The sequence below is a fragment of the Embiotoca jacksoni genome, unplaced genomic scaffold (assembly GCF_022577435.1).
Source record: "Embiotoca jacksoni isolate LCO1_2020_lvr unplaced genomic scaffold, fEmbJac1.0.p SCAF_39, whole genome shotgun sequence".
In the NCBI taxonomy this organism is placed as follows: domain Eukaryota; kingdom Metazoa; phylum Chordata; class Actinopteri; family Embiotocidae; genus Embiotoca; species Embiotoca jacksoni.
Window position 1 is genome coordinate 465,001 of NW_027185391.1, and position 25,000 is coordinate 490,000.

The window sequence follows — 25,000 nt, forward strand, 5'->3', positions numbered from 1 at the left end:
TAGTGTGTAGGTGTTCCAGTGTGTAGTGTGTTCCAGTGTGTAGTGTGTTCCAGTGTGTAGTGTGTTCCAGTGTGTAGTGTGTAGTGTGTTCCAGTGTGTAGTGTGTTCCAGTGTGTAGTGTGTTCCAGTGTGTAGTGTGTAGTGTGTTCCAGTGTGTAGTGTGTTCCAGTGTGTAGTGTGTTCCAGTGTGTAGTGTGTAGGTGTTCCAGTGTGTAGTGTGTTCCAGTGTGTAGTGTGTAGTGTGTTCCAGTGTGTAGTGTGTTCCAGTGTGTAGTGTGTAGTGTGTTCCAGTGTGTAGTGTGTTCCAGTGTGTAGTGTGTAGGTGTTCCAGTGTGTAGTGTGTAGTGTGTGATGTAGGCGTTACTCTGTCTCATGTTTCCCAACATAAAGTAATGAGTTTGTGGGCGTTGTGATGCAGAGAGGACGTTCAGGCCTGTTGTTGTTGTGTGCGCTGATGGAGTTGTGTTGTCGTCGTTGTCTGCCAGGAACTGTTGTAACTGGAGAGGCTGAACATGAGATGTTCTCCTTCACTTCCCACACACGCAAATACACACACAAATACACACACAAATACACACACTTACCTTGAAGCAGAACCCGTCCATGTCCTTCTCCCACCCATTCTGTTCAGCACCAGCTCTTCACATCAGCACTCTTCATCACAGTGTCACCTCTCCCTGGGAACCCCTGTGTTCAGGAGGGGGAAGGGGAGGGAAGGGAGGAAGAGGAGGAGAAGAGTGGGAGGAAGAGGAGTACTCATGGCTCTCCATTCTTCAGTGATTAATTTCTAACAGGCGGGAGGCCCGCATCTTTGTTTCCCAACAAAGACGGTATTGTGGGAGCTTTGAACATGCAGCCAGGAGTTAACTGAATCAGGAAACTGGGACACACACACACACACACACACACACACACACACACACACACACACACACACACACACACACACACACACACACACACACTGCTATCCCAGGTTGACATGTGCTAACCCCATTAGGTAAACCTAAATATAAAATTATTGACCTGAGGCCCAGGTATCAGAATCTGTGGTTACCGTGGTAACTTCAGGTTCACCTCTGAGGCTTTTAGGAATGTGAAGCTGCTTCCCTTCTCTTTGGAATACGTCGCCATGGTAACTCATGGTGGAGGTTGCGTTCGAGATCAAAATGTGTAAAAGCTCCGCCTCCTGACCAATCAATTCTCTTTAAAGATGACATCACGGTTTATTTTACGAAGTGTGATATAATGTCAGCTGTGTTGGAGACGAGGCAGAATGCTCTGATCTCTAAACCAGATTTCTCAACGAACACTTTGTCCCACAGTGACAGCTGGTGTCAGTTTACTTTCATCTGACATGACTTATTCCACATTTATTACTTTACGTAATTTCATCTTTATTCCAAAAATATTAGTTTATAGATGTGTGATCTTTCTTTGTACGGCGATGACTTTGGTATGTACAAATATGAGACTGTCATCATTGTGTTGATGCGAGCTCCATATGGATGCAGTTCATTCATGATTCCAACAGGAGTGTCAGGGGAGGAGCTGGACACAGACTGCAGCTGTTATTAAATCTGTTGGACATTCACAGTTATTTACATTTTGTCACACAGACAGGCAGCGGGCCTTTTATACCCAAAGAGATCCCCAAACCTAGATATCTGGACGTACAGTCTTAGAACCTGAAGCATGGAGGTGGTTTGACCTGACCCTCTGACGGCAGGAACATGGTTCGACCAGGAAGTGCTCTCAGCAGGACTTCTCATGGTGCAGATGTTTCACAAACATGGAGGGCAGGTTGAGTGTAGCTATTAGCTACATCACTGAGTCTACAGACATTACACCTGTTGTTGTTGTCACCTAAAGCATTCTAGGAACTGTGTGTGACTGCGTATACTGTTAACATTACTGCTAATATACTGTTTATACTACTGCTAATATACTGATTATAGTACTGCTAATATATCATTAATATAATATACTGTTTATATTACTACTGATATACCATTAATATAACTGGTAATATATTGTTAATGTTACTGTTCATATACTGTTAATATTACTGCTAATATACCGTTAATGTTACTGTTAATATACCGTTAATGTTACGGTTAATATACAGTTAATATTACTGTTAATATACCGTTAATGTTACGGTTGATATACCGTTAATGTCACGGTTGATATACCGTTAATATTACAGTTGATATACCGTTAATGTTACGGTTGATATACCGTTAATGTTACTGTTAATATACCGTTAATGTTACGGTTAATATACCGTTAATATTACGGTTGATATACCGTTAATGTTACGGTTGATATACCGTTAATATTACAGTTGATATACCGTTAATATTACAGTTGATATACCGTTAATGTTACGGTTGATATACCGTTAATATTACAGTTGATATACCGTTAATGTTACGGTTGATATACTGTTAATGTTACTGTTAATATACCGTTAATGTTACGGTTGATATACCGTTAATGTTACTGTTAATATACCGTTAATATTACAGTTGATATACCGTTAATATTACAGTTGATATACCGTTAATGTTACGGTTGATATACCGTTAATATTACAGTTGATATACCGTTAATGTTACGGTTGATATACCGTTAATGTTACTGTTAATATACCGTTAATGTTACGGTTGATATACCGTTAATGTTACTGTTAATATACCGTTAATATTACAGTTGATATACCGTTAATGTTACGGTTGATATACCGTTAATATTACAGTTGATATACCGTTAATATTACGGTTGATATACTGTTAATGTTACTGTTAATATACCGTTAATATTACGGTTGATATACAGTTAATGTTACGGTTGATATACCGTTAATGTTACTGTTAATATACCGTTAATGTTACTGTTAATATACCGTTAATATTACTGTTAATATACCATTAATGTTACGGTTGATATACCGTTAATGTTACTGTTAATATACCGTTAATATTGCAGTTGATATACCGTTAATGTTACGGTTGATATACCGTTAATATTACTGTTAATATACCGTTAATGTTACGGTTGATATACCGTTAATGTTACTGTTAATATACCGTTAATGTTACTGTTAATATACTGTTAATGTTACTGTTAATATATCATTAATGTTACTGTTAATATACCGTTAATATTACTGTTGATATACCGTTAATATTACGGTTGATATACCGTTAATGTTACTGTTAATATACCATTAATGTTACTGTTAATATACCGTTAATGTTACGGTTGATGTACCGTCAATGTTACTGCTAATATACCGTTAAAATTACTGTTAATGTGACTGTTAATATACCGTTAATATTACTGTTAATATACAGTTAATATGACTGTTAATATACCGTCAATGTTACAGTTAATATACCGTTAATATTACGGTTGATATACCGTTAATGTTACTGTTAATATACCGTTAATGTTATGGTTAATATACCATTAATATTACGGTTGATATACCGTTAATGTTACGGTTGATATACCGTTAATATTACAGTTGATATACCGTTAATGTTATGGTTGATATACCGTTAATATTACTGTTAATATACCGTTCATGTTACGGTTGATATACCGTTAATGTTACTGTTAATATACCGTTAATGTTACTGTTAATATACCATTAATATTACTGTTGATATACCGTTAATATTACGGTTGATATACCGTTAATGTCACTGTTAATATACCGTTAATGTTATGGCTGATATACCCTTAATGTTACTGTTAATATACCATTAATGTTACTGTTAATATACCGTTAATGTTACGGTTGATATACCGTCAATGTTACTGCTAATATACCGTTAATATTACTGTTAATGTGACTGTTAATATACCGTTAATATTACTGTTAATATACAGTTAATATTACTGTTAATATACCGTCAATGTTAGTTAATATACCGTTAATATTATTGTTGATATACCGTTAATGTGACTGTTAATATACAGTTAATATTACTGTTAATATACCGTTAATGTTACGGTTGATTTACCGTTAATATTACTGTTAATATACGGTTAATGTTACTGTTAATATACCTTTAATGTTACAGTTGATATACCGTTAATGTTACGGTTGATATACCGTTAATGTTACTGTTAATATAGCGTTAATGTTACGGTTGATATACCGTTAATATTACGGTTGATATACCGTTAATGTTACTGTTAATATACCGTTAATGTTACTGTTAATATACCATTAATATTACTGTTAATATACCGTTAATGTTACGGTTGATATACCGTTAATGTTACTTTTAATATACCGTTAATGTTACTGTTAATATACCATTAATATACCGTTAATATTACGGTTGATATACCGTTAATGTTACTGTTAATATACCGTTAATGCTCCTGTTAATATACCATTAATATTATGGTTGATATACCGTTAATGTTACGGTTGATATACCGTTAATATTACGGTTAATATACCGTTAATGCTACTGTTAATATACCGTTAATATTACGGTTGATATACCGTTAATGCTACTGTTAATATACTGTTAATATTACTGTTAATATACCGTTAATATTACTGTTAATATACCGTTAATGCTACTGTTAATATACCGTTAATATTACGGTTGATATACCGTTAATGCTACTGTTAATATACTGTTAATATACCGTTAATATTACTGTTAATATACCGTTAATGCTACTGTTAATATACCGTTAATATTACTGTCAATATACCGTTAATGCTACTGTTAATATACCGTTAATATTACGGTTGATATACTGTTAATGTTACTGCTAATATACCGTTAATATTACGTTTTATATACTGTTAATGTTACGGTTGATATACTGTTAATGTTACGGTTGATATACCGTTAATGTGACTGTTAATATACAGTTAATATTACTGTTAATATACCGTTAATATTACGGTTGATTTACCGTTAATATTACTGTTAATATACGGTTAATGTTACTGTTAATATACCTTTAATGTTACAGTTGATATACCGTTAATGTTACGGTTGATATACCGTTAATATTACGGTTGATATACCGTTAATGTTTCTGTTAATATACCGTTAATGTTATGGTTAATATACCGTTAATATTACGGTTGATATACCGTTAATGTTACGGTTGATATACCGTTAATATTACAGTTGATATACCGTTAATGTTACGGTTGATATACTGTTAATGTTACTGTTAATATACCGTTAATGTTACGGTTGATATACCATTAATATTACAGTTGATATACCGTTAATGTTACGGTTGATATACCGTTAATGTTACTGTTAATATAGCGTTAATGTTACGGTTGATATACCGTTAATATTACGGTTGATATACCGTTAATGTTACTGTTAACATACCGTTAATGTTACTGTTAATATACCATTAATATTACTGTTAATATACCGTTAATGTTACGGTTGATATACCGTTAATGTTACTTTTAATATACCGTTAATGTTACTGTTAATATACCATTAATATACCGTTAATATTACGGTTGATATACCGTTAATGTTACTGTTAATATACCGTTATTGTTATGGCTGATATACCGTTAATGTTACTGTTAATATACCGTTAATGTTACGGTTGATATACCGTCAATGTACTGCTAATATACCGTTAATGTTACGGTTGATATACCATTAATGTTACTGTTAATATACCGTTAATGTTACGGTTGATATACCGTCAATGTTACTGCTAATATACCGTTAATGTTACTGTTAATATACCGTTAATATTACTGTTAATATACCGTTAATGTGACTGTTAATATACCATTAATATTACTGTTAATATACAGTTAATATTACTGTTAATATACCGTTAATGTTACTGTTAATATACTGTTAATATTACTGTTAATATACCGTTAATATTACTGTTAATATACCGTTAATGTGACCGTTAATATACCGTTAATATTACTGTTAATATACCGTTAATATGACTGTTAATATACCGTTAATATTACTGTTAATATACAGTTAATGTTACTGCTAATATACTGTTAATGTTACAGTTGATATACCATTAATGTTACGGTTAATATACCGTTAATGTGAATGTTAATATACCGTTAGTATTACTGTTAATATACCGTTAATATTACTGTTAATATACCGTTAATGCTACTGTTAATGTACCGTTAATATTACTGCTAATATACCGTTAATGTTACTGTTAATATACCATTAATATTACGATTGATATACCGTTAATGTTACGGTTGATATACCGTTAATATTACGGTTGATATACTGTTAATGATACTGTTAATATACTGTTAATATTACTTTTAATATACCGTCAATATTACGGTTGATATACCATTAATGCTACTGTTAATATACCATTAATATTACGGTTGATATACCGTTAATATTACGGTTAATATACCGTTAATATTACGGTTGATATACTGTTAATGCTACTGTTAATATACTGTTAATATTTCTGTTAATATACCGTTAAAGTTGCGGTTGATATACCGTTAATGTTACTGTTAATATACCATTAATATTACAGTTGATATACCGTTAATGTTACGGTTAATATACCGTTAATATTACTGTTGATATACGGTTAATGTTACTGTTAATATATCGTTAATGTTACAGTTGATATACCGTTAATGTTACGGTTGATATACCGTTAATATTACGGTTGATATACCGTTAATGTTACTGTCAATATACCGTTAATGTTACTGTTAATATACCGTTAATATTACGGTTGATATACCGTTAATGTTACGGTTGATATACCGTTAATATTACAGTTGATATACCGTTAATGTTACGGTTGATATACTGTTAATATTACAGTTGATATACCGTTAATGTAACGGTTGATATACTGTTAATGTTACTGTTAATATACCGTTAATGTTACGGTTGATATACCGTTAATGTTACGGTTGATATACCGTTAATGTTACGGTTGATATACCGTTAATGTTACTGTTAATATACCGTTAATATTACAGTTGATATACCGTTAATGTTACGGTTGATATATCGTTAATGCTCCTGTTAATATACCATTAATATTATGGTTGATATACCGTTAATGTTACGGTTGATATACCGTTAATATTACGGTTAATATACCGTTAATGCTACTGTTAATATACCGTTAATATTACGGTTGATATACCGTTAATGCTACTGTTAATATACTGTTAATATTACTGTTAATATACCGTTAATATTACTGTTAATATACCGTTAATGCTACTGTTAATATACCGTTAATATTACGGTTGATATACCGTTAATGCTACTGTTAATATACTGTTAATATACCGTTAATATTACTGTTAATATACCGTTAATGCTACTGTTAATATACCGTTAATATTACGGTTGATATACTGTTAATGTTACTGCTAATACACCGTTAATATTACGTTTTATATACTGTTAATGTTACGGTTGATATACTGTTAATGTTACTGTTAATATACCGTTAATATTACGGTTGATATACCGTTAATGTTACGGTTAATATACCGTTAATGTTACGGTTAATATACCGTTAATATTACGGTTGATATACTGTTAATGTTACTGTTAATATACCGTTAATATTACGGTTGATATACCGTTGATATTAGTTAATACATGGTTAATACTGTGAATTCCACGAGTGAATACTAAACAGTGAACACTGAAATGAATGAAGTTTTTTTTGAACATTTCTTTCACATTTTGATCTGATCACAGTATTCGTGGTTCTAAACTCAAGCAGCTGTTCTCAGGCTTCGCTATAAAGTGACCACATCATACTGACAATGTCTAAAGTCTTTATTCTTCTCATGATCAACATGTATGATGTTTTTGATGAATACATGTGATGAACTCTGCCTGGTGTGAGTCTGGAAATGTTCTTACTGATGGGAGCTGTGGTCCTGTGTGACCTTTGACCTGATGACCTGTGACCTGTCATTTCACACATGCAGCAACCTCCAATTTTGTCCAGCACATGAAATATATTTGCTGTGTTTGAGTTATAGTGTGAATGAGTGATGAACAGAACCTGACAAAGACTCTGTATGACTGGTTTCCTGTCAGAGAGCTGACAGCTCTGATGAGTCGGGATCAGGCTGAACACTGCACAGAACCAGCCGGTCCTGTTCTGGTCCCTGGATCAACACATGGAGGTCCACTGGCTGCTGATCATTCTGCTGAGTGACGCCAGCTGCTGTCAGAGAGGGAAGACAGGCTGAGGAGAGGAGCTGCACACATCAGGGGTCAAAGTTCAAGGTTCACTTTATTCACCCTGAAATGTTTTTACTGGAATAACTATAGAAGGATTTTATGTTCACATACAGACTGAAGCAGCAGCAGAGGTTCACGAAGGGCTTCTGAGAATGAAAGAATTAATGTTGAATATATTATTATTATGCAATTATGTCAATGTGTCACAGCCTGTAACTGAAGTCCCCTGATGACTGGTAAACGTGTGGAGGCAGCACACCTGCTGTTGGACAGGTGTCTCTGCTGTGGTGGACAGGTGTCTCTACTGTGGTGGACAGGTGTCTGCTGTGGTGGACAGGTGTCTCTACTGTGATGGATAGGTGTTTGTGGTTGTTTTTTTTGTGTGTGACATGTTTGACCACCAGTACACACTAATCACACACAGTACACACTAATCACACACAGTGCACACTAATCACACACAGTGCACACTAATCACACACAGTACACACTAATCACACACAGTGCACACTAATCACACACAGTACACACTAATCACACACAGTGCACACTAATCACACACAGTACACACTAATCACACACAGTACACACTAATCACACACAGTGCACACTAATCACACACAGTACACACTTATCAATTCTATTGTCATCATTAGTGAATTAATGACTTCATTCATCATAATTCAGACTGAAGTCTCACTGAGGACTTTACTGGATGGAGGGGCAGATGGGAGCATGTGTGTGTGTGTGTGTGTGTGTGTGTGTGTGTGTGTGTGTGTGTGTATATTAGTGATATCTGGCTGCTTTGTTGGTCACTGATCAGAGGTGAACCCACATGGGCTGTTGGCTGATTTATATATTTCCTGCCAGTCCTCATTAACTTCTGGATGTAAAGTGGAATGAAGATTCTCTGAATAAGGATTTAAAGGCTCTAGAAACAGACCATAATAAGCTGCTGACGGAGACGACATATGACCAGGTGTGTGCAGCAGAAGGGAGCAGCAGGTCATCAGCTGGATCCTCAGATACGTGATAAAGCAGCATGTGCTCTGTAACCCGAGCGGCAGCAGCACGCTGCTCTCTGATTGGCTCCCTGTGTGAACAGGAAGTACAAGGTGATTGGCTCTCTGATTTGCTCCCTGTGTGAACAGGAAGTACAAGGTGATTGGCTCTCTGATTTGCTCCCTGTGTGAACAGGAAGTATGCGCGCGATGATGAAAAGTCTAGCTGCAAACTGAGTTGAGGTCACATGGTTCTGGTGATGCAGCAGCTCAGTAATGTCCACAGGAAACTCTGCTCACATTTTAATATTAATAAACTTTATTTGTAGAGCACCTTCTATACAATATGTGCTTCACAGAAAAAAAGTTAAAATGCAGAGTTTCATATAAAAACAGATAGAAACATATGGAAAAGAAATAAAATGCATCAAATTAAACAACTATATTCTTAGAACCCTGAATTAATAGAAATAAACTCCACATTTACAGTTCTGTTCTCCTGTTATCAGGCACCTTCAGATGTTCTGCATCAGTGTGTGTGTGTGTATGTGTTTGTGTGTGTGTGTGTGTGTGTGTGTGTGTGTGTGTGTGTGTGTATTCTTACTGTTGTGAGGACATAAATCCTAAAGTTTTAGTTCAAAGACTTCAGGTGAGGCTGAGTTTAAAGGTTATAATAAATCAAGGTGATGTCCTCTGAAGGGACGTAAACGTGACTGTGTGTGTGCAGAGCATTAGGAGAGGAGGAGCTCACCTTTACCTTCACCGCCGTGCTGCGTCTCCTCTGACTGTGGCCCGGCTCTTTACCGCTCTAATGCTGGTTGTAATGAGGGTTTTAGCTGCTGTCTGGCGTGCTGATCGCTGCTCTGACCTCTGACCTCTGACCTCATCCACCCGACAGAGTGCAGCCGAGCAGCAGCCTGATAACAGCTCTCGGCTGCTCCTTTCTAACGGCCTCCTCTCCGTGTGTCATCGCTGACCTCCTGCTGCCCACCTTCTCTCCTGAGTCCTCAGAAGGAACTTCCTGTTTCCCTGCAGAGAGACGAAGACGGTTGGCTTCATCTCCAGCAGCTCCGAGAGGATGCCGGTCACAGAGCTGAACACATCAGAAAGCTGTAACGTGTTGAGGAGATGAGGGTTGAATCTGATTGGATGACATCATGCAGATCAGTGAAGATGGCCGGCCGTGACTGGTTCGGGTGAAGCTACCAGATTCTCCGTGATGAACTAACGGGACACACGGAGCGTCTGTGGTTTGATGTCAGCGTGAGGAATGTGGACGGAGCTCTGCCTGCTGCATCGAAGTGTCTCAATAACTGTACTTACTGCCTTCACCACGGAAATCCAATGAACCTCAATCAATAACACTCTCACACACACTGTTCCCCTCAGTGTTGGTCTCCCAGCCTCTGGACTGCAGCATTAATCTGTGGACTTCAAACATGTGGCCACCTCAGCCTTCCATCTGCTGCCTCCACTTATGTTGTGAGGTGTGGTGTAACAGGACCCAAACTCAGGCACACAGACTCGGGTATAAGTTCAAAACACAGTCTTTGTTGAACACAGGGGTGGTACCTACAGTCTTATTCCTCCTGTGTCGGGAGGGAAACTCCACCAACTCTCACTGGAGCTCTGGTCTGGGCAATGTCTGGCAGCAAGGATCCGTAAACACGGTTGACTGACCGACGGACAGACAGCCGGGGCTCCACCGGGGGAATCCCAAGGTACTCCACAGCGAGGGGCAACAGACTGGCTATTGGAGTTACTGGGCAGTACTGACTGGTAGCACTGAAGCACCTGGTATTCCCAGGGAGTCTCCCATCCAAGTACTAAACAGGCCTGACCCTGCTTAGCTTCCGAGATCAGACAAGATGGGGAGCACTGACTGATAGTTCGAACTGAGAGCACTGACTGAGAGCACTGACCGGGCTGCAGAACGAGAGTAGAAACAGGAACAGGAACAAACGGACGGACGGACTGGTATGATTGGCCGTAACTTCCAGTGACTTCCAATAACTTGCAGGAACTTGCAATGACTAGCAGGATGGACCCACACCAGATGACTGCAGGGGCAGGGCAGATATAGTCTGGTGAGGTGACCAGGGAAATGAGACACCTGCAGGTGGTGATTGGGGAGAGTGGTGGCAGCTGCTGAGACCGGTGAAGCCCAGAATGGAGAGCCAACAGGAGGGCCCACAGGAGGGCCTACAAGAGGGCCCACAAGAGGGCCCACAGGAGGGCCAACAGGAGGGCCCACAAGAGGGCCCACAGGAGGGCTCACAGCAGGGCCCACAGGCCATACTGCAGGGTCAGCTAAACAAGACCTTCCCTGAAAGAGACGTTGTCTGGATGGCAGCATATGTTGCTCCAAAACCTGAATATATCATTCAGCATTAATGCTTCCTTCCAGATGTTCAAGCTACCCATGCCATGTGCACTAATGCATCCCTGTACCATCACAGATGCTGGCTTTAGAACTGAGCTGATAACAAGCTGGATGGTCCCTCTCCTCTTTAACCTGGAGGATGCAGCGTCCATGATTTCCAAACAGAATCTCAGATTGTGATCCATCAGACCTCAGGACAGTTTTCCACTTCACCTCAGTCCATCTTCAATGATCTCGGTCCAGAGAAGGCAGCGGTGTTTCTGGATCATGTTTCTATCTGGTTTCTTCTTTGGAGAGTTTTAACATCATTTGTGGACGCAGCGATGAACTGTGTTCACAGACGATGGTTTTCAGAAGTGTTCCTGAGCCCATGCAGTGATTTCCACTCCAGAATAGTGTGTTTTTAATGCAGTGCTGCCTGAGGGCCCGAAGATCACCACCATCCAATATTGGTTTCCAGCCTTGTCCCTTGTGTTCAGAGATTTCTCCAGATTCTCTGAATCTTTTAATGATATTATGAACCGTAGACGATGAAATCCACTAATTCTTTGTAGTTTTACGTTGAGGAACATTATTCTTAGATTGTTGAACTATTTTCCAACAGTCTTTCAGAGTGGTGAACCTCTCCCCATCTTCACTGCTGAGAGACTTTGCCTCTCTGAAATCATCTTTTTATACCCAATCATGTCACTGATCTGTTGCTACGGTAACCTCATTACTTGTCAGATTTCCACCAGGTTTTATTTTTTAGCATCACACAACTTTTCCAGTCTTTAGTTTACCCTGTCCTGACATTTTGAGATGTACTGCTGCCATCAAATTCAAAATGAGCAGATATTTTTAATAAAACAATGAAACTTCTCAGTTTCAACATTTGATACATTTGCTTTGGTCTATATTCTATTAAATACTATTCAATTAAATAGATAGATTCTTTATTGATCCTGCAAAGAGACTTTTTTTCAGTACAGCGATATGGATTTATGTGATTTGAAAGTCATCACATTCTGTTCTTATTTCCGTTGTACAGCATCCCAACTCTTTTGGAAACAGGGTGGTATTACAAGCTTCTGTTGACTTCACCTTCAGTCTGCTGCAGGTCAGTTAGTCACATGACCTTCTGAACACAGGTTAGTCCCATCAGTGCTGCTGTTTGACTCAGCTCCTTCATTTAGGCTCCTGTTAGTGTCATATACAGACTAATAAAGAGAACACCTGAATGAGGACGATGACCTGTAATCTACTCGTAATCACGGTTGTGTCCAAGCTCATATTTTTCCATGTTGGAGCCTGACAGCACAAACTTCACTGATTATTTAGTGTCTCTTGCAAACCATCATGGACTGATCTACATATGTGATAACCTTGCAAAGATCTGACGTCAACCCCAGAAGCTCAGAGGTCTAAGTGTCAGCTGCTCAACAGCATTGATGAGTTCTGTTGTTGGAAAATTAGAGACCAATGAGACAGAAAGTAAAAGGGGAGATGAGAGGAAGTATTTGGCTGCGTTGGCTGTTAGTGTGACTAGATGGATCGATACGAGGCAGGAGAGCTAGAAGAACAAACATCAGAGCTCCACGTACAAACACTCTCTACTGTCTCAATGGATGTAAATACAGAGACTGACGTGTCTTCATTAACACACAGTCAACACGACTGGTAGTCCTACCATTAAAACATGCAGCACTCACGCACTCACTCTGACACACACACGCACACACACACACACATCCGACCAGAACATGGGTGAATGTGTTACCAGTGGTGAGGAAGTAGTTAGAAGCTCTGCAGCTGATCATGTCGTCTTATCACAAACTAAAGAACTGAGGGATGAGTTTTAAGTTTTTAATGAGTATGTGAAGTTGATGTTATGTTTATGCTGACTTGGATCTGTAAGACTTGCTCATCCTGTCTGCCCGGCTCAGTGAGTGGCTCGTTAGCTCCGCAGTTCGACAGGAATCAGAACCCTGCCTGCGCTTCCATCCATATCAGGGAGCTCTGTCGGTGTGGACCTCATCACTGATGCAGGATGTCTGCTGGCAGCAGCTGATGGATTCTGTCCATGTCTGTGCTGCTTTGTTGGGGTGCATCCTCGACAGAAATACAACACAAATACTCACATTCACAGACTTATTCCTGCTCAGACCATTGGTGGCTCGGCCTCCATCAGCCTCCATCAGACTCCATCAGACTCCATCAGCCTCCATCAGACTCCATCAGCCTCCATCAGAATCCATCAGACTCCATCAGACTCCATCAGCCTCCATCAGTCTCCATCAGACTCCATCAGCCTCCATCAGAATCCATCAGCCTCCATCAGACTCCATCTGCCTCCATCAGCCTCCATCAGCCTCCATCAGCCTGCATCAGACTCCATCAGCCTCCATCAGATTCCATCAGCCTCCATCAGAATCCATCAGCCTCCATCAGCCTCCATCAGAATCCATCAGCCTCCATCAGACTCCATCAGCCTGCATCAGCCTCCATCAGCCTCCATCAGTCTCCACCAGCCTCCATCAGACTCCATCAGAATCCATCAGCCTCCATCATCCTCCATCAGAATCCATCAGACTCCATCAGAATCCATCAGCCTCCATCAGCCTGCATCAGCCTCCATCAGACTCCATCAGCCTCCATCAGACTCCATCAGAATCCATCAGCCTCCATCAGAATCCATCAGTCTCCATCTGCCTCCATCAGACTCCATCAGACTCCATCAGCCTCCATCAGCCTCCATCAGACTCCATCAGACTCCATCAGCCTCCATCAGACTCCATCAGACTCCATCTGCCTCCATCAGCCTCCATCAGCCTCCATCAGCCTGCATCAGACTCCATCAGCCTCCATCAGAATCCATTAGACTCCATCAGACTCCATCTGCCTCCATCAGACTCCATCTGCCTCCATCAGCCTCCATCAGACTCCATCAGACTCCATCAGAATCCATCAGACTCCATCAGACTCCATCAGCCTCCATCAGACTCCATCAGAATCCATCAGACTCCATCAGCCTCCATCAGAATCCATCAGCCTCCATCAGACTCCATCAGCCTCCATCAGTCTCCATCAGACTCCATCAGCCTCCATCAGAATCCATCAGAATCCATCAGCCTCCATCAGACTCCATCAGCCTCCATCAGACTCCATCAGAATCCATCAGCCTCCATCAGACTCCGTCAGCCTCCATCAGAATCCATCAGCCTCCATCAGCCTCCATCAGACTCCATCAGCCTCCATCAGAATCCATTAGACTCCATCAGACTCCATCTGCCTCCATCAGACTCCATCTGCCTCCATCAGCCTCCATCAGACTCCATCAGACTCCATCAGAATCCATCAGACTCCATCAGACTCCATCAGCCTCCATCAGACTCCATCAGAATCCATCAGACTCCATCAGCCTCCATCAGAATCCATCAGCCTCCATCAGACTCCATCAGCCTCCATCAGTCTCCATCAGACTCCATCAGCCTCCATCAGAATCCATCAGAATCCATCAGCCTCCATCAGACTCCATCAGCCTCCATCAGAATCCATCAGAATCCATCAGCCTCCATCAGACTCCATCAGCCTCCATCAGACTCCATCAGACTCCATCAGCCTCCATCAGAATCCATCAGAATCCATCAGCCTCCATCAGAATCCATCAGCCTCCATCAGACTCCATCAGCCTGCATCAGCCTCCATCAGCCTCCATCAGTCTCCACCAGCCTCCATCAGACTCCATCAGAATCCATCAGCCTCCATCATCCTCCATCAGAATCCATCAGACTCCATCAGAATCCATCAGCCTCCATCAGCCTGCATCAGCCTCCATCAGACTCCATCAGCCTCCATCAGACTCCATCAGAATCCATCAGCCTCCATCAGAATCCATCAGTCTCCATCTGCCTCCATCAGACTCCATCAGACTCCATCAGCCTCCATCAGCCTCCATCAGACTCCATCAGACTCCATCAGCCTCCATCAGACTCCATCAGACTCCATCTGCCTCCATCAGCCTCCATCAGCCTCCATCAGCCTGCATCAGACTCCATCAGCCTCCATCAGAATCCATTAGACTCCATCAGACTCCATCTGCCTCCATCAGACTCCATCTGCCTCCATCAGCCTCCATCAGACTCCATCAGACTCCATCAGAATCCATCAGACTCCATCAGACTCCATCAGCCTCCATCAGACTCCATCAGAATCCATCAGACTCCATCAGCCTCCATCAGAATCCATCAGCCTCCATCAGACTCCATCAGCCTCCATCAGTCTCCATCAGACTCCATCAGCCTCCATCAGAATCCATCAGAATCCATCAGCCTCCATCAGACTCCATCAGCCTCCATCAGACTCCATCAGAATCCATCAGCCTCCATCAGACTCCGTCAGCCTCCATCAGAATCCATCAGCCTCCATCAGCCTCCATCAGACTCCATCAGCCTCCATCAGAATCCATTAGACTCCATCAGACTCCATCTGCCTCCATCAGACTCCATCTGCCTCCATCAGCCTCCATCAGACTCCATCAGACTCCATCAGAATCCATCAGACTCCATCAGACTCCATCAGCCTCCATCAGACTCCATCAGAATCCATCAGACTCCATCAGCCTCCATCAGAATCCATCAGCCTCCATCAGACTCCATCAGCCTCCATCAGTCTCCATCAGACTCCATCAGCCTCCATCAGAATCCATCAGAATCCATCAGCCTCCATCAGACTCCATCAGCCTCCATCAGAATCCATCAGAATCCATCAGCCTCCATCAGACTCCATCAGCCTCCATCAGACTCCATCAGACTCCATCAGCCTCCATCAGAATCCATCAGAATCCATCAGCCTCCATCAGACTCCATCAGCCTCCATCAGACTCCATCAGAATCCATCAGCCTCCATCAGACTCCGTCAGCCTCCGTCAGAATCCATCAGACTCCATCAGACTCCATCAGCCTCCATCAGACTCCATCAGCCTCCAGGTTTGCTGCAGCGATCTGTCACTCCCTGCTCTGCACTCTGCTTCATGTCAAGCGCTCCTGTGACATTTGTAGTTAATTCCACGCTCTTAATTGCAGAACAGGCTTGTAAGCAGGAGACGAGGCTTTAAAAGGGATGTTGTGGCGCGGTGAGAGCGATTAATTGTAGTGCAGCCGGGGGGCCAGAAGGAGGCAGAGATGGATGAAGACTGAGGCTCAGAGAAGAGGAGCTTTAATTACAGGTAACCTTCAACATGCAGCGGCCACAGGACAGAAACAATGACACACTGTTTGTTTAGGAATGTGTGTGTGTGTGTGTGTGTGTGTGTGTGTGTGTGTGTGTGTGTGTGTGTGTGTGTGTGTGTGTGTGTGTGTGTGTGTGTGTGTGTGTGTGCTTTTGTTCTCTGCAGGATCAGCTGTTTATTGGTTTCACTATCATCAACATGAAGTTAAAAGCTGTTCGTCACTCGTGAACATGAAGAGCTCAGAACAAAAGAAGAAACTGTAACATGAGTGGATGTTTCCAGGCAGCAGAGAGCGGCATCCTCCTGCAGGATGTTCACCACACAGACCAGCGCTGTCAGGACAGACTGTAAACAGGCTGCCTGATACAAAACATGACATCCACATGGAGGGGGACTTTATATATATATATTGATATATATATAGATACATAAGAGACTTTACATAAAGTAATAGAGTCAAAGTAAAATGATGTTCTAATGTGGAGTATATGAACCAGACTGTGGACCTGAAGCCTCCAGTTTGTAGAACACCGTATTGATTTCGGATTGTTCCTGAGTGGAGCTCATGAGTGCTGATCCTCATACTGGAGTATCTCTTCTCAAACAAAGGCCGCAGGAGGTGATGGAGCAGAAAATCCTCCGTCCTCCTCCGCTCTAAAAATACTCTCTGAGGTCTACAGAACACTGAGTGAGATTATCTGCCCTTCAAAAGATTTCTGAAATGAAGGGAAGTCCCTCAAACATGCAGCGAGAATTAATCATCAAATATAATGCATCAGTCCTTTCAGCTCTGTAGTCATATGTGTGTGTGTGATGTTTGTGTATGTTTATGGGAGGCAAATTGTAAAGTGCTTTGAGACCTCTAAGTTGATAAAATGCTGAATAAGTGCAGACATTTTACTAGTTTTGCATGCAGCCCCATATTTCAATAACTGTTGTGTATGACTTTATGAAGATGACACATAAACCTGATTCACACACAGACTGTTTCTAAAAGAGTTCGTAGCTTCAGGTCTGTAAAATGGTTCTGATCCAGAAGTGTCTTCAGCTGCAATACCAGCGAGTGCCACTAGAGGTCGGCTCCAAAAAGCCTCCGGCTCCATAGACTCCCATTCAACTTCTCTCATCAAATCCAAAGTGAATAAAATGTGTCCATCAGTTATCTCGGTGTTGTTAGCTAAAGTCACTCCTTCTTATTAGTTTTCTGGAGGTCCATCTGAAAATAATCCCTCATTCATTAGAAAAGAAGATTCAAGAAGACCTGTTTTTGGGGGCGTGTCTGTTTGATTGACAGGCCTGTGGTGCAGTCAGGTTACAGCTATCGGTGGGCGGGACGTAGTATCGTCAGGTTTCCAGAAGAAACTAAGAACCTGTAGAACAGAATCTCTGCTGATAATATGAAACATATTTGAGTCCAAAGCTCTCATCAAACCCCACATTGATCACGTCTTCCATCAGGTTAACTTTAATCAATGATTGATGTCCATTATCAAACAGTTTTACACACGTGTATATTCACATACAAAAGACTTTCTCACTACTACAGTGGAAGAAGACATTGATCAGTTCATATTTAAATCCTCCTGATTTACACCATCTTCTCCAGAACCACATCATGGTCCAACCTGGTCCTACCAGATCATTGTGATGGTCTGCTGGGTTTCAACCTCTCCTGTGTGAGGTGGTTCTGCTCCGGTTATCAATGGAGCTGCTGGGTTTGTTTGTGACAGAAACATTTCTCTGATTCATCCTGGAAGCTTCAGCAGCGACACTAAATATTTTATGAGATTCTGCAAGAAATCAAATGGAGTGGCTAAGAGCTCGACACAAACATGCAAGACATACCTCAGTGTTTGTGTCTCATGTTAATGCCCAGGAGGATCTCACATTAGTAGAGCTTTTTAAAGAAAGCAATCAGACACTTAGACAATAAAGCAACTACACACAATTCACACAATTCACACACACACACACACACACACACACACACACACACACACACACACACACACACACACACACACACACACACACACACACACAGGCTGAGGTGAAGGTAAACACACAGTGGGTCACCCAGGAGAGCAGACAAACACACACACTGAGGTCAAAGGTCACAGGAGTTTTGTTAAGAGTGATGAATCATGGGATCAGCTCAGATGTTCACCACACTGCCTCTGGTCCTCTGGTCACGGTCCTCTGGTCTTCTGGTCCTCTGGTCTTGGTTCTCTGGTCACGGTCCTCTGGTTCTGGTCCTCTGGTCCTCTGGTCTTGGTCCTCTGGTCATGGTCCTCTGGTCCTGGTCCTCTGGTCCTCTGGTCCCGGTCCTGGTCCTCTGGTCCTCTGGTCATGGTCCTCTGGTCATGGTCCTCTGGTCCTCTGGTCCTCTGGTCCTGGTCCTCTGGTCCTCTGGTCACGGTCCTCTGGTCCTCTGGTCACGGTCCTCTGGTCCTCTGGTCCTCTGGTCCCGGTCCTGGTCCTCTGGTCCTCTGGTCCTCTGGTCCCAGTCCTCTGGTCCTGGTCCTCTGACAGCCTGTGGTTCTGTGGTTCTGTTTCCTGGTCCAGGGTGTGTTTAGACTGCAGGACTACCAGGTCCATTAGAACCCACGCGGTCTGGTGGCTGCAGATTAGATGGTGGTGTTGAGTGACAGCAGGCGCGTGTTAGAATAATTAAGTGTAACTTTAGAGTCTCAGAACCAGACTCCACGATTCTACACTCAGTGTCTGCTTTAACTCTTTCTGGAGCTTTCTAAAGTACCCCCTGTCCTTCTTCACCTCCCCTTCTTCTCCTGCTGGGAGTCGATGGTCTGGATGATCCCCAGACCTCCGGTACCGTGTTGAAGATGGTGGTCGTAGTGAACTGGACGTGCTGCAGGCTGTTTAATAGATGAATGTTACGGGGAAACAAAGAAACAACAATCATCGTGCATGTCATGTTGTTTAAACTGGATGAGATTATTTTTCCACTTCGAGCCCAACGTTGTTGTCCCGTTTGGACATTTTATTTTTGAGAGAGCGGTTTGAGCCGATCAGAGAATATGTTACATCACACCTCTGTTTCAGGGACATCTACGGTACCAGTGGATGTCTTCAAACAGATGTGATGAGTTGAGTACTGGAGGTTTTATTTTAGTTCCAATGTCTGGGCTCTGCCTCGGGGGGTGGGGGGGTGGATGTATTTGGGTCAGTGGGTGTCCTGTGATTTGGTTCAGTTTCCACTAAGCTGTCAGTCACAGATATTTAAAGGTTTTCAAAAGACGCTGTGAAATAAATGGGAGATGTGACGGTTAAAGTTCTTGACCCTCTTATAGTTTAATGTCCGGCCGTTGTATTGATTCTGACGGTTCTGTTGCAGGTGAGAGGTGATAGTCTGAAGAACCTCGGAGGTCTTTGGGTTTCTGCTGGTGGACCAGATGATTCTTGGGTTCTTGTTTCCTGTAGAATGTGTTAATGATGGAGTGTTGGACCAGTGTGAAGTGGGCTGAACTCGGGTCATGGAATTTAGTTTTGGTAGAACTGACATTTTCACTGCAGCTATTCTTCTTATCAAGGAGACAGTAAGTTGTTGGGAGGAAAGACAGACTGACGTTTCTGTGAATTCTGCCTGAAAACAGAACTAATAAAGTCCTTCATGAGTGCTTCAGTAGTAAGTGTTTTGTCTTTTGGTCTCCTGCTCCACAGGGCTGATCTACACCACGGATACGTTGGACCGGGAGACCAAGGACTCCTATTGGCTGACAGTGTACGCCAGCGACCACGGCGTGGTTCCTCAGTTCACCACCATTGAGGTGTTCGTCCAGGTGGAGGACGTTAACGACAACGCACCGCTGACCTCCGAGCCGTTGTACCGGCCCTCGGTGCCGGAGAATTCTCCCCGTGACGTTTCTGTGATCCAGATCCAGGCCCAGGACCCGGATGCCACGCCTCCTGCCGCTGCTGATAGGCTCAACTTCCGCATTATTAGCGGAAACCCTCAGAACTTCTTCACCCTCAACACCCGCACTGGTGAGTACTGGTTTGTGTCTGTGTACGTCTGATTGGTCCCAGTGATGGTGCTGTGAACCAGGACGTTGTGGGGCAGCTTGTCCAGCAATTGAAGGGTTGATGGTTCAATACCCGGCTCCTCCTGTCCACATGTCCAAGTGCTGTTTGGCAAGACACTGTTGCTCCTTAAGCAAGATTAAACTTGAGGGTATACAACAAGTTAGCAACTAAATAAAACATGTAATCTACATGTGTTCATATTGTGGAGCAATTCACTCTAAAATATACAACTTTTTGTTAGTGTGATCACCATTTCCATGACAACACATGTGGTGTGACTAACAACTAGAAAACAATCAGTCACATCAATAGACTCTTACGTATGTAAACTTTACTGCTCCAGGAAGTAGTTGGACCCTTAGCAACCACCTAGCAACAAAGAAGATTTCTAGTTTCCAACTGAATAAATACAGAACATAGAAACACTAAACTGCTCAGCTAGCTTAGTCTGGTTGGAACAAAGATATCTGATAAACAAAGATATCTGATGAACAAAGATATCTGATGAACAAAGCTATCCGATGAACAAAGATACCTGATAAAGATATCTGATGAACAAAGATATATGATAAACAAAGATATCTGATGAACAAAGATATCTGATGACGAACAAAGATATCTGATGAGCAAAAATATCCATGTTCTCATGTGTTTTTAACATTTTAGCTCCGTGTCATGTGTCCAAACCAAACCGGTCCAGCTAGCCTCCTCTAGGACTGTAAGTGCGTGACTATCCGTGGTGTTACGGTACGGGTGCTCGGAGCGACCAAAAAGGACCAAAAGAGACCCGACTTCACCAAATGGGTCATTTAATAGAACTATAACAAGTAGAAACTACATTATATTAATATTATATGAAACTCAGTTCTAATTCTATGTTCCCATTGAGGAGGTGGAGTGATGTTTCTGGTGATGAGCAGGATGTGATGTCATGATGATTTGTTCATAATGTTCAGTTGACCAATCAGATCTCTGGGGCGGAGCTACTTGTTATATAATTTGCAGTGAAGAATGTCGCCATTGTGTGTGAATGGCTGAATGATTGTAAAGAATTCAGTCGAGCTCTCAGGTAAAAAGAGAAGACAGTTTATTCAGGTTTATTCAAACAGTGGGACGTTTGTTGATTTGAGGTAAAAGGAGGCTTTTATTTTGATGTTGTGGTTGTTACATCATCCTCATCTTCATCAACAGTTCAGATCTTTTGGCTCCACATTTGTTGGCATTCAGTCAGATGATGACGGCACTACTGTACACACATCCTGATAGGAAGTACTCGTGTAGAGGAAACAATAGAAGAGCGTGTTTATAGAGCGTGCGTGTGTGTGTGTGTGTGTGTGTGTGTGTGAGCGTGTGTGTGTGTGTGTGTGTGTGTGTGTGCTTGTTTGTGCTAGTGTGTGTGTGTGTGTGTGTGTGTGTGTGTGAGCGAGTGTGTGTGTGTGTGTGTGTGTGTGTGTGTGTGTGTGTGCTTGTTTGTGCTAGTGTGTGTGTGTGTGTGTGTGTGTGTGTGTGTGTGTGTGCTTGTTTGTGCTAGTGTGTGTGTGTGTGTGTGTGTGTGTGTGTGTGTGTGTGTGCTTGTTTGTGCTAGTGTGTGTGTGTGTGGGGGGGGGAGGGGGATGAAGCAGGAGGATGCTGAGAGAAACAGCAGCTGCAGCATGAAGACATGCATCGGCTCTGCACAGACTCGCTCAGTTTGTTCTGCAGATCCTCGGTGTGGGAGATATAATTGGCTGCTGCTATATTTATCTTTCCTTCAGTCGGATCCCTCAGCTTTGAGTTTGATAATATTCCTCCCATTCCTCTCTTTCGGCCCTTATTAAAGAAATTCTTCGACTCCTGTTTCTGGTGTTGTCATCTTTTATCAGCTCATTCTCGGTCTCTCTGACATCCTCTCTCCCCTCCACCTTCCTCCTTTCTCTTCTCCTGGCAGCTGGATCTCCTTCTTCTTTTAGCGTCTGTCTTTCGCACTCTGTCTACATGGCAAATGTTGAATATTTGATTTTGTTTAAATGCAACATTGATAAGAGACTGCAGATCACCCACCGGCACACATCGCTCTTCCTCCTCTCTTTGATTTACACCTTTTTATTGTGTTTGTTTTCTCTGACTGTCAGCCTTTTCTCATTCACTTCCTGTGAGACAACAGATAATAAACAGAGGGCAGGTTGGAGGATCAGAAACATGTATCAGAAAGGTGGATCAGAAACATGGATCAGATACGTGGATCAGTAACGTGGATCAGAAACGTGGATCAGAAACGTGGATCAGATACGTGGATCAGTAACGTGGATCAGAAACGTGGATCAGAAACGTGGATCAGATACGTGGATCAGAAACGTGGATCAGAAACATGGATCAGATACGTGGATCAGTAACGTGGATCAGAAACATGGATCAGAAACGTGGATCAGTAACGTGGATCAGAAACGTGGATCAGATACGTGGATCAGTAACGTGGATCAGAAACGTGGATCAGAAACATGGATCAGATACGTGGATCAGAAACGTGGATCAGAAACATGGATCAGATACGTGGATCAGTAACGTGGATCAGAAACGTGGATCAGTAACGTGGATCAGAAACATGGATCAGATACGTGGATCAGTAACGTGGATCAGATACGTGGATCAGAAACATGGATCAGAAACGTGGATCAGTAACGTGGATCAGAAACGTGGATCAGATACGTGGATCAGTAACGTGGATCAGAAACGTGGATCAGAAACATGGATCAGATACGTGGATCAGAAACGTGGATCAGAAACGTGGATCAGAAACGTGGATCAGATACGTGGATCAGAAACGTGGATCAGATACGTGGATCAGTAACGTGGATCAGAAACGTGGATCAGATACGTGGATCAGAAACGTGGATCAGAAACGTGGATCAGTAACGTGGATCAGAAACGTGGATCAGATACGTGGATCAGTAACGTGGATCAGAAACGTGGATCAGATACGTGGATCAGATACGTGGATCAGATACGTGGATCAGTAACGTGGATCAGAAACGTGGATCAGAAACGTGGATCAGAAACGTGGATCAGATACGTGGATCAGTAACGTGGATCAGAAACGTGGATCAGAAACGTGGATCAGATACGTGGATCAGTAACGTGGATCAGAAACGTGGATCAGATACGTGGATCAGTAACGTGGATCAGAAACGTGGATCAGAAACGTGGATCAGAAACGTGGATCAGATACGTGGATCAGTAACGTGGATCAGTAACGTGGATCAGAAACGTGGATCAGAAACGTGGATCAGAAACGTGGATCAGATACGTGGATCAGTAACGTGGATCAGAAACGTGGATCAGATACGTGGATCAGTAACGTGGATCAGAAACGTGGATCAGATACGTGGATCAGATACGTGGATCAGAAACGTGGATCAGATACGTGGATCAGAAACGTGGATCAGATACGTGGATCAGATACGTGGATCAGATACGTGGATCAGATACGTGGATCAGAAACGTGGATCAGATACGTGGATCAGATACGTGGATCAGATACGTGGATCAGAAACGTGAATCAGATACGTGGATCAGATACGTGGATCAGATACGTGGATCAGAAACGTGGATCAGAAATGTGGATCAGATACGTGGATCAGATACGTGGATCAGTAACGTGGATCAGTAACGTGGATCAACATGATTTAAATCATGATTGCAGTTCCTTTGATTCAGTCACATTTCTTTCTCTGTTATTCATGTGATCCGTCTCAGATCTGAGATGTCATCGATATCACACCGCCCAGCTGACGAGCTGCATTCTGGGTAAAACATGGAACCAGGGAAGGTCCTCAAATGTTTTTTTCAGTGTTATCACATGGAATGGATGTTTTTAATATTGTAAATCCAAATGTTGTTAAAAATGTTGGGACCAAAGATGGATGAAGAGTTCCTGCTGTGACGGTAGTTTGGTGGCTGGAGAGTTATGAGCTGCTCTGCAAGGGTCTGATGTCTGATGGGATCATTTCCTACGGACCCTGCTGATGTCACGCTGCAGATAGATTTGACCAGTATCTGCAGGAACAGGGATCTGTGTTGTGAACAGAACTGGGACCGGTTGTGAGTGCGGTTCATCGACTGCAGCTCT

At 42.2% G+C, this 25,000-nt stretch overlaps 1 protein-coding gene across 10 annotated transcripts in view; it reads left to right on the forward strand.

The window, feature by feature from the left end:
• fat3a (FAT atypical cadherin 3a) overlaps positions 1-25,000 on the forward strand; it is a 296,450-nt gene that overhangs the window by 88,141 nt on the left and 183,309 nt on the right. For all 10 annotated transcript variants that reach the window (XM_069166463.1, XM_069166467.1, XM_069166473.1 and 7 more), the window contains exon 3: positions 20,533-20,856. In XM_069166463.1, the coding sequence (XP_069022564.1) occupies positions 20,533-20,856 (324 nt within the window). The remainder of the gene's footprint in view (positions 1-20,532; positions 20,857-25,000) is intronic.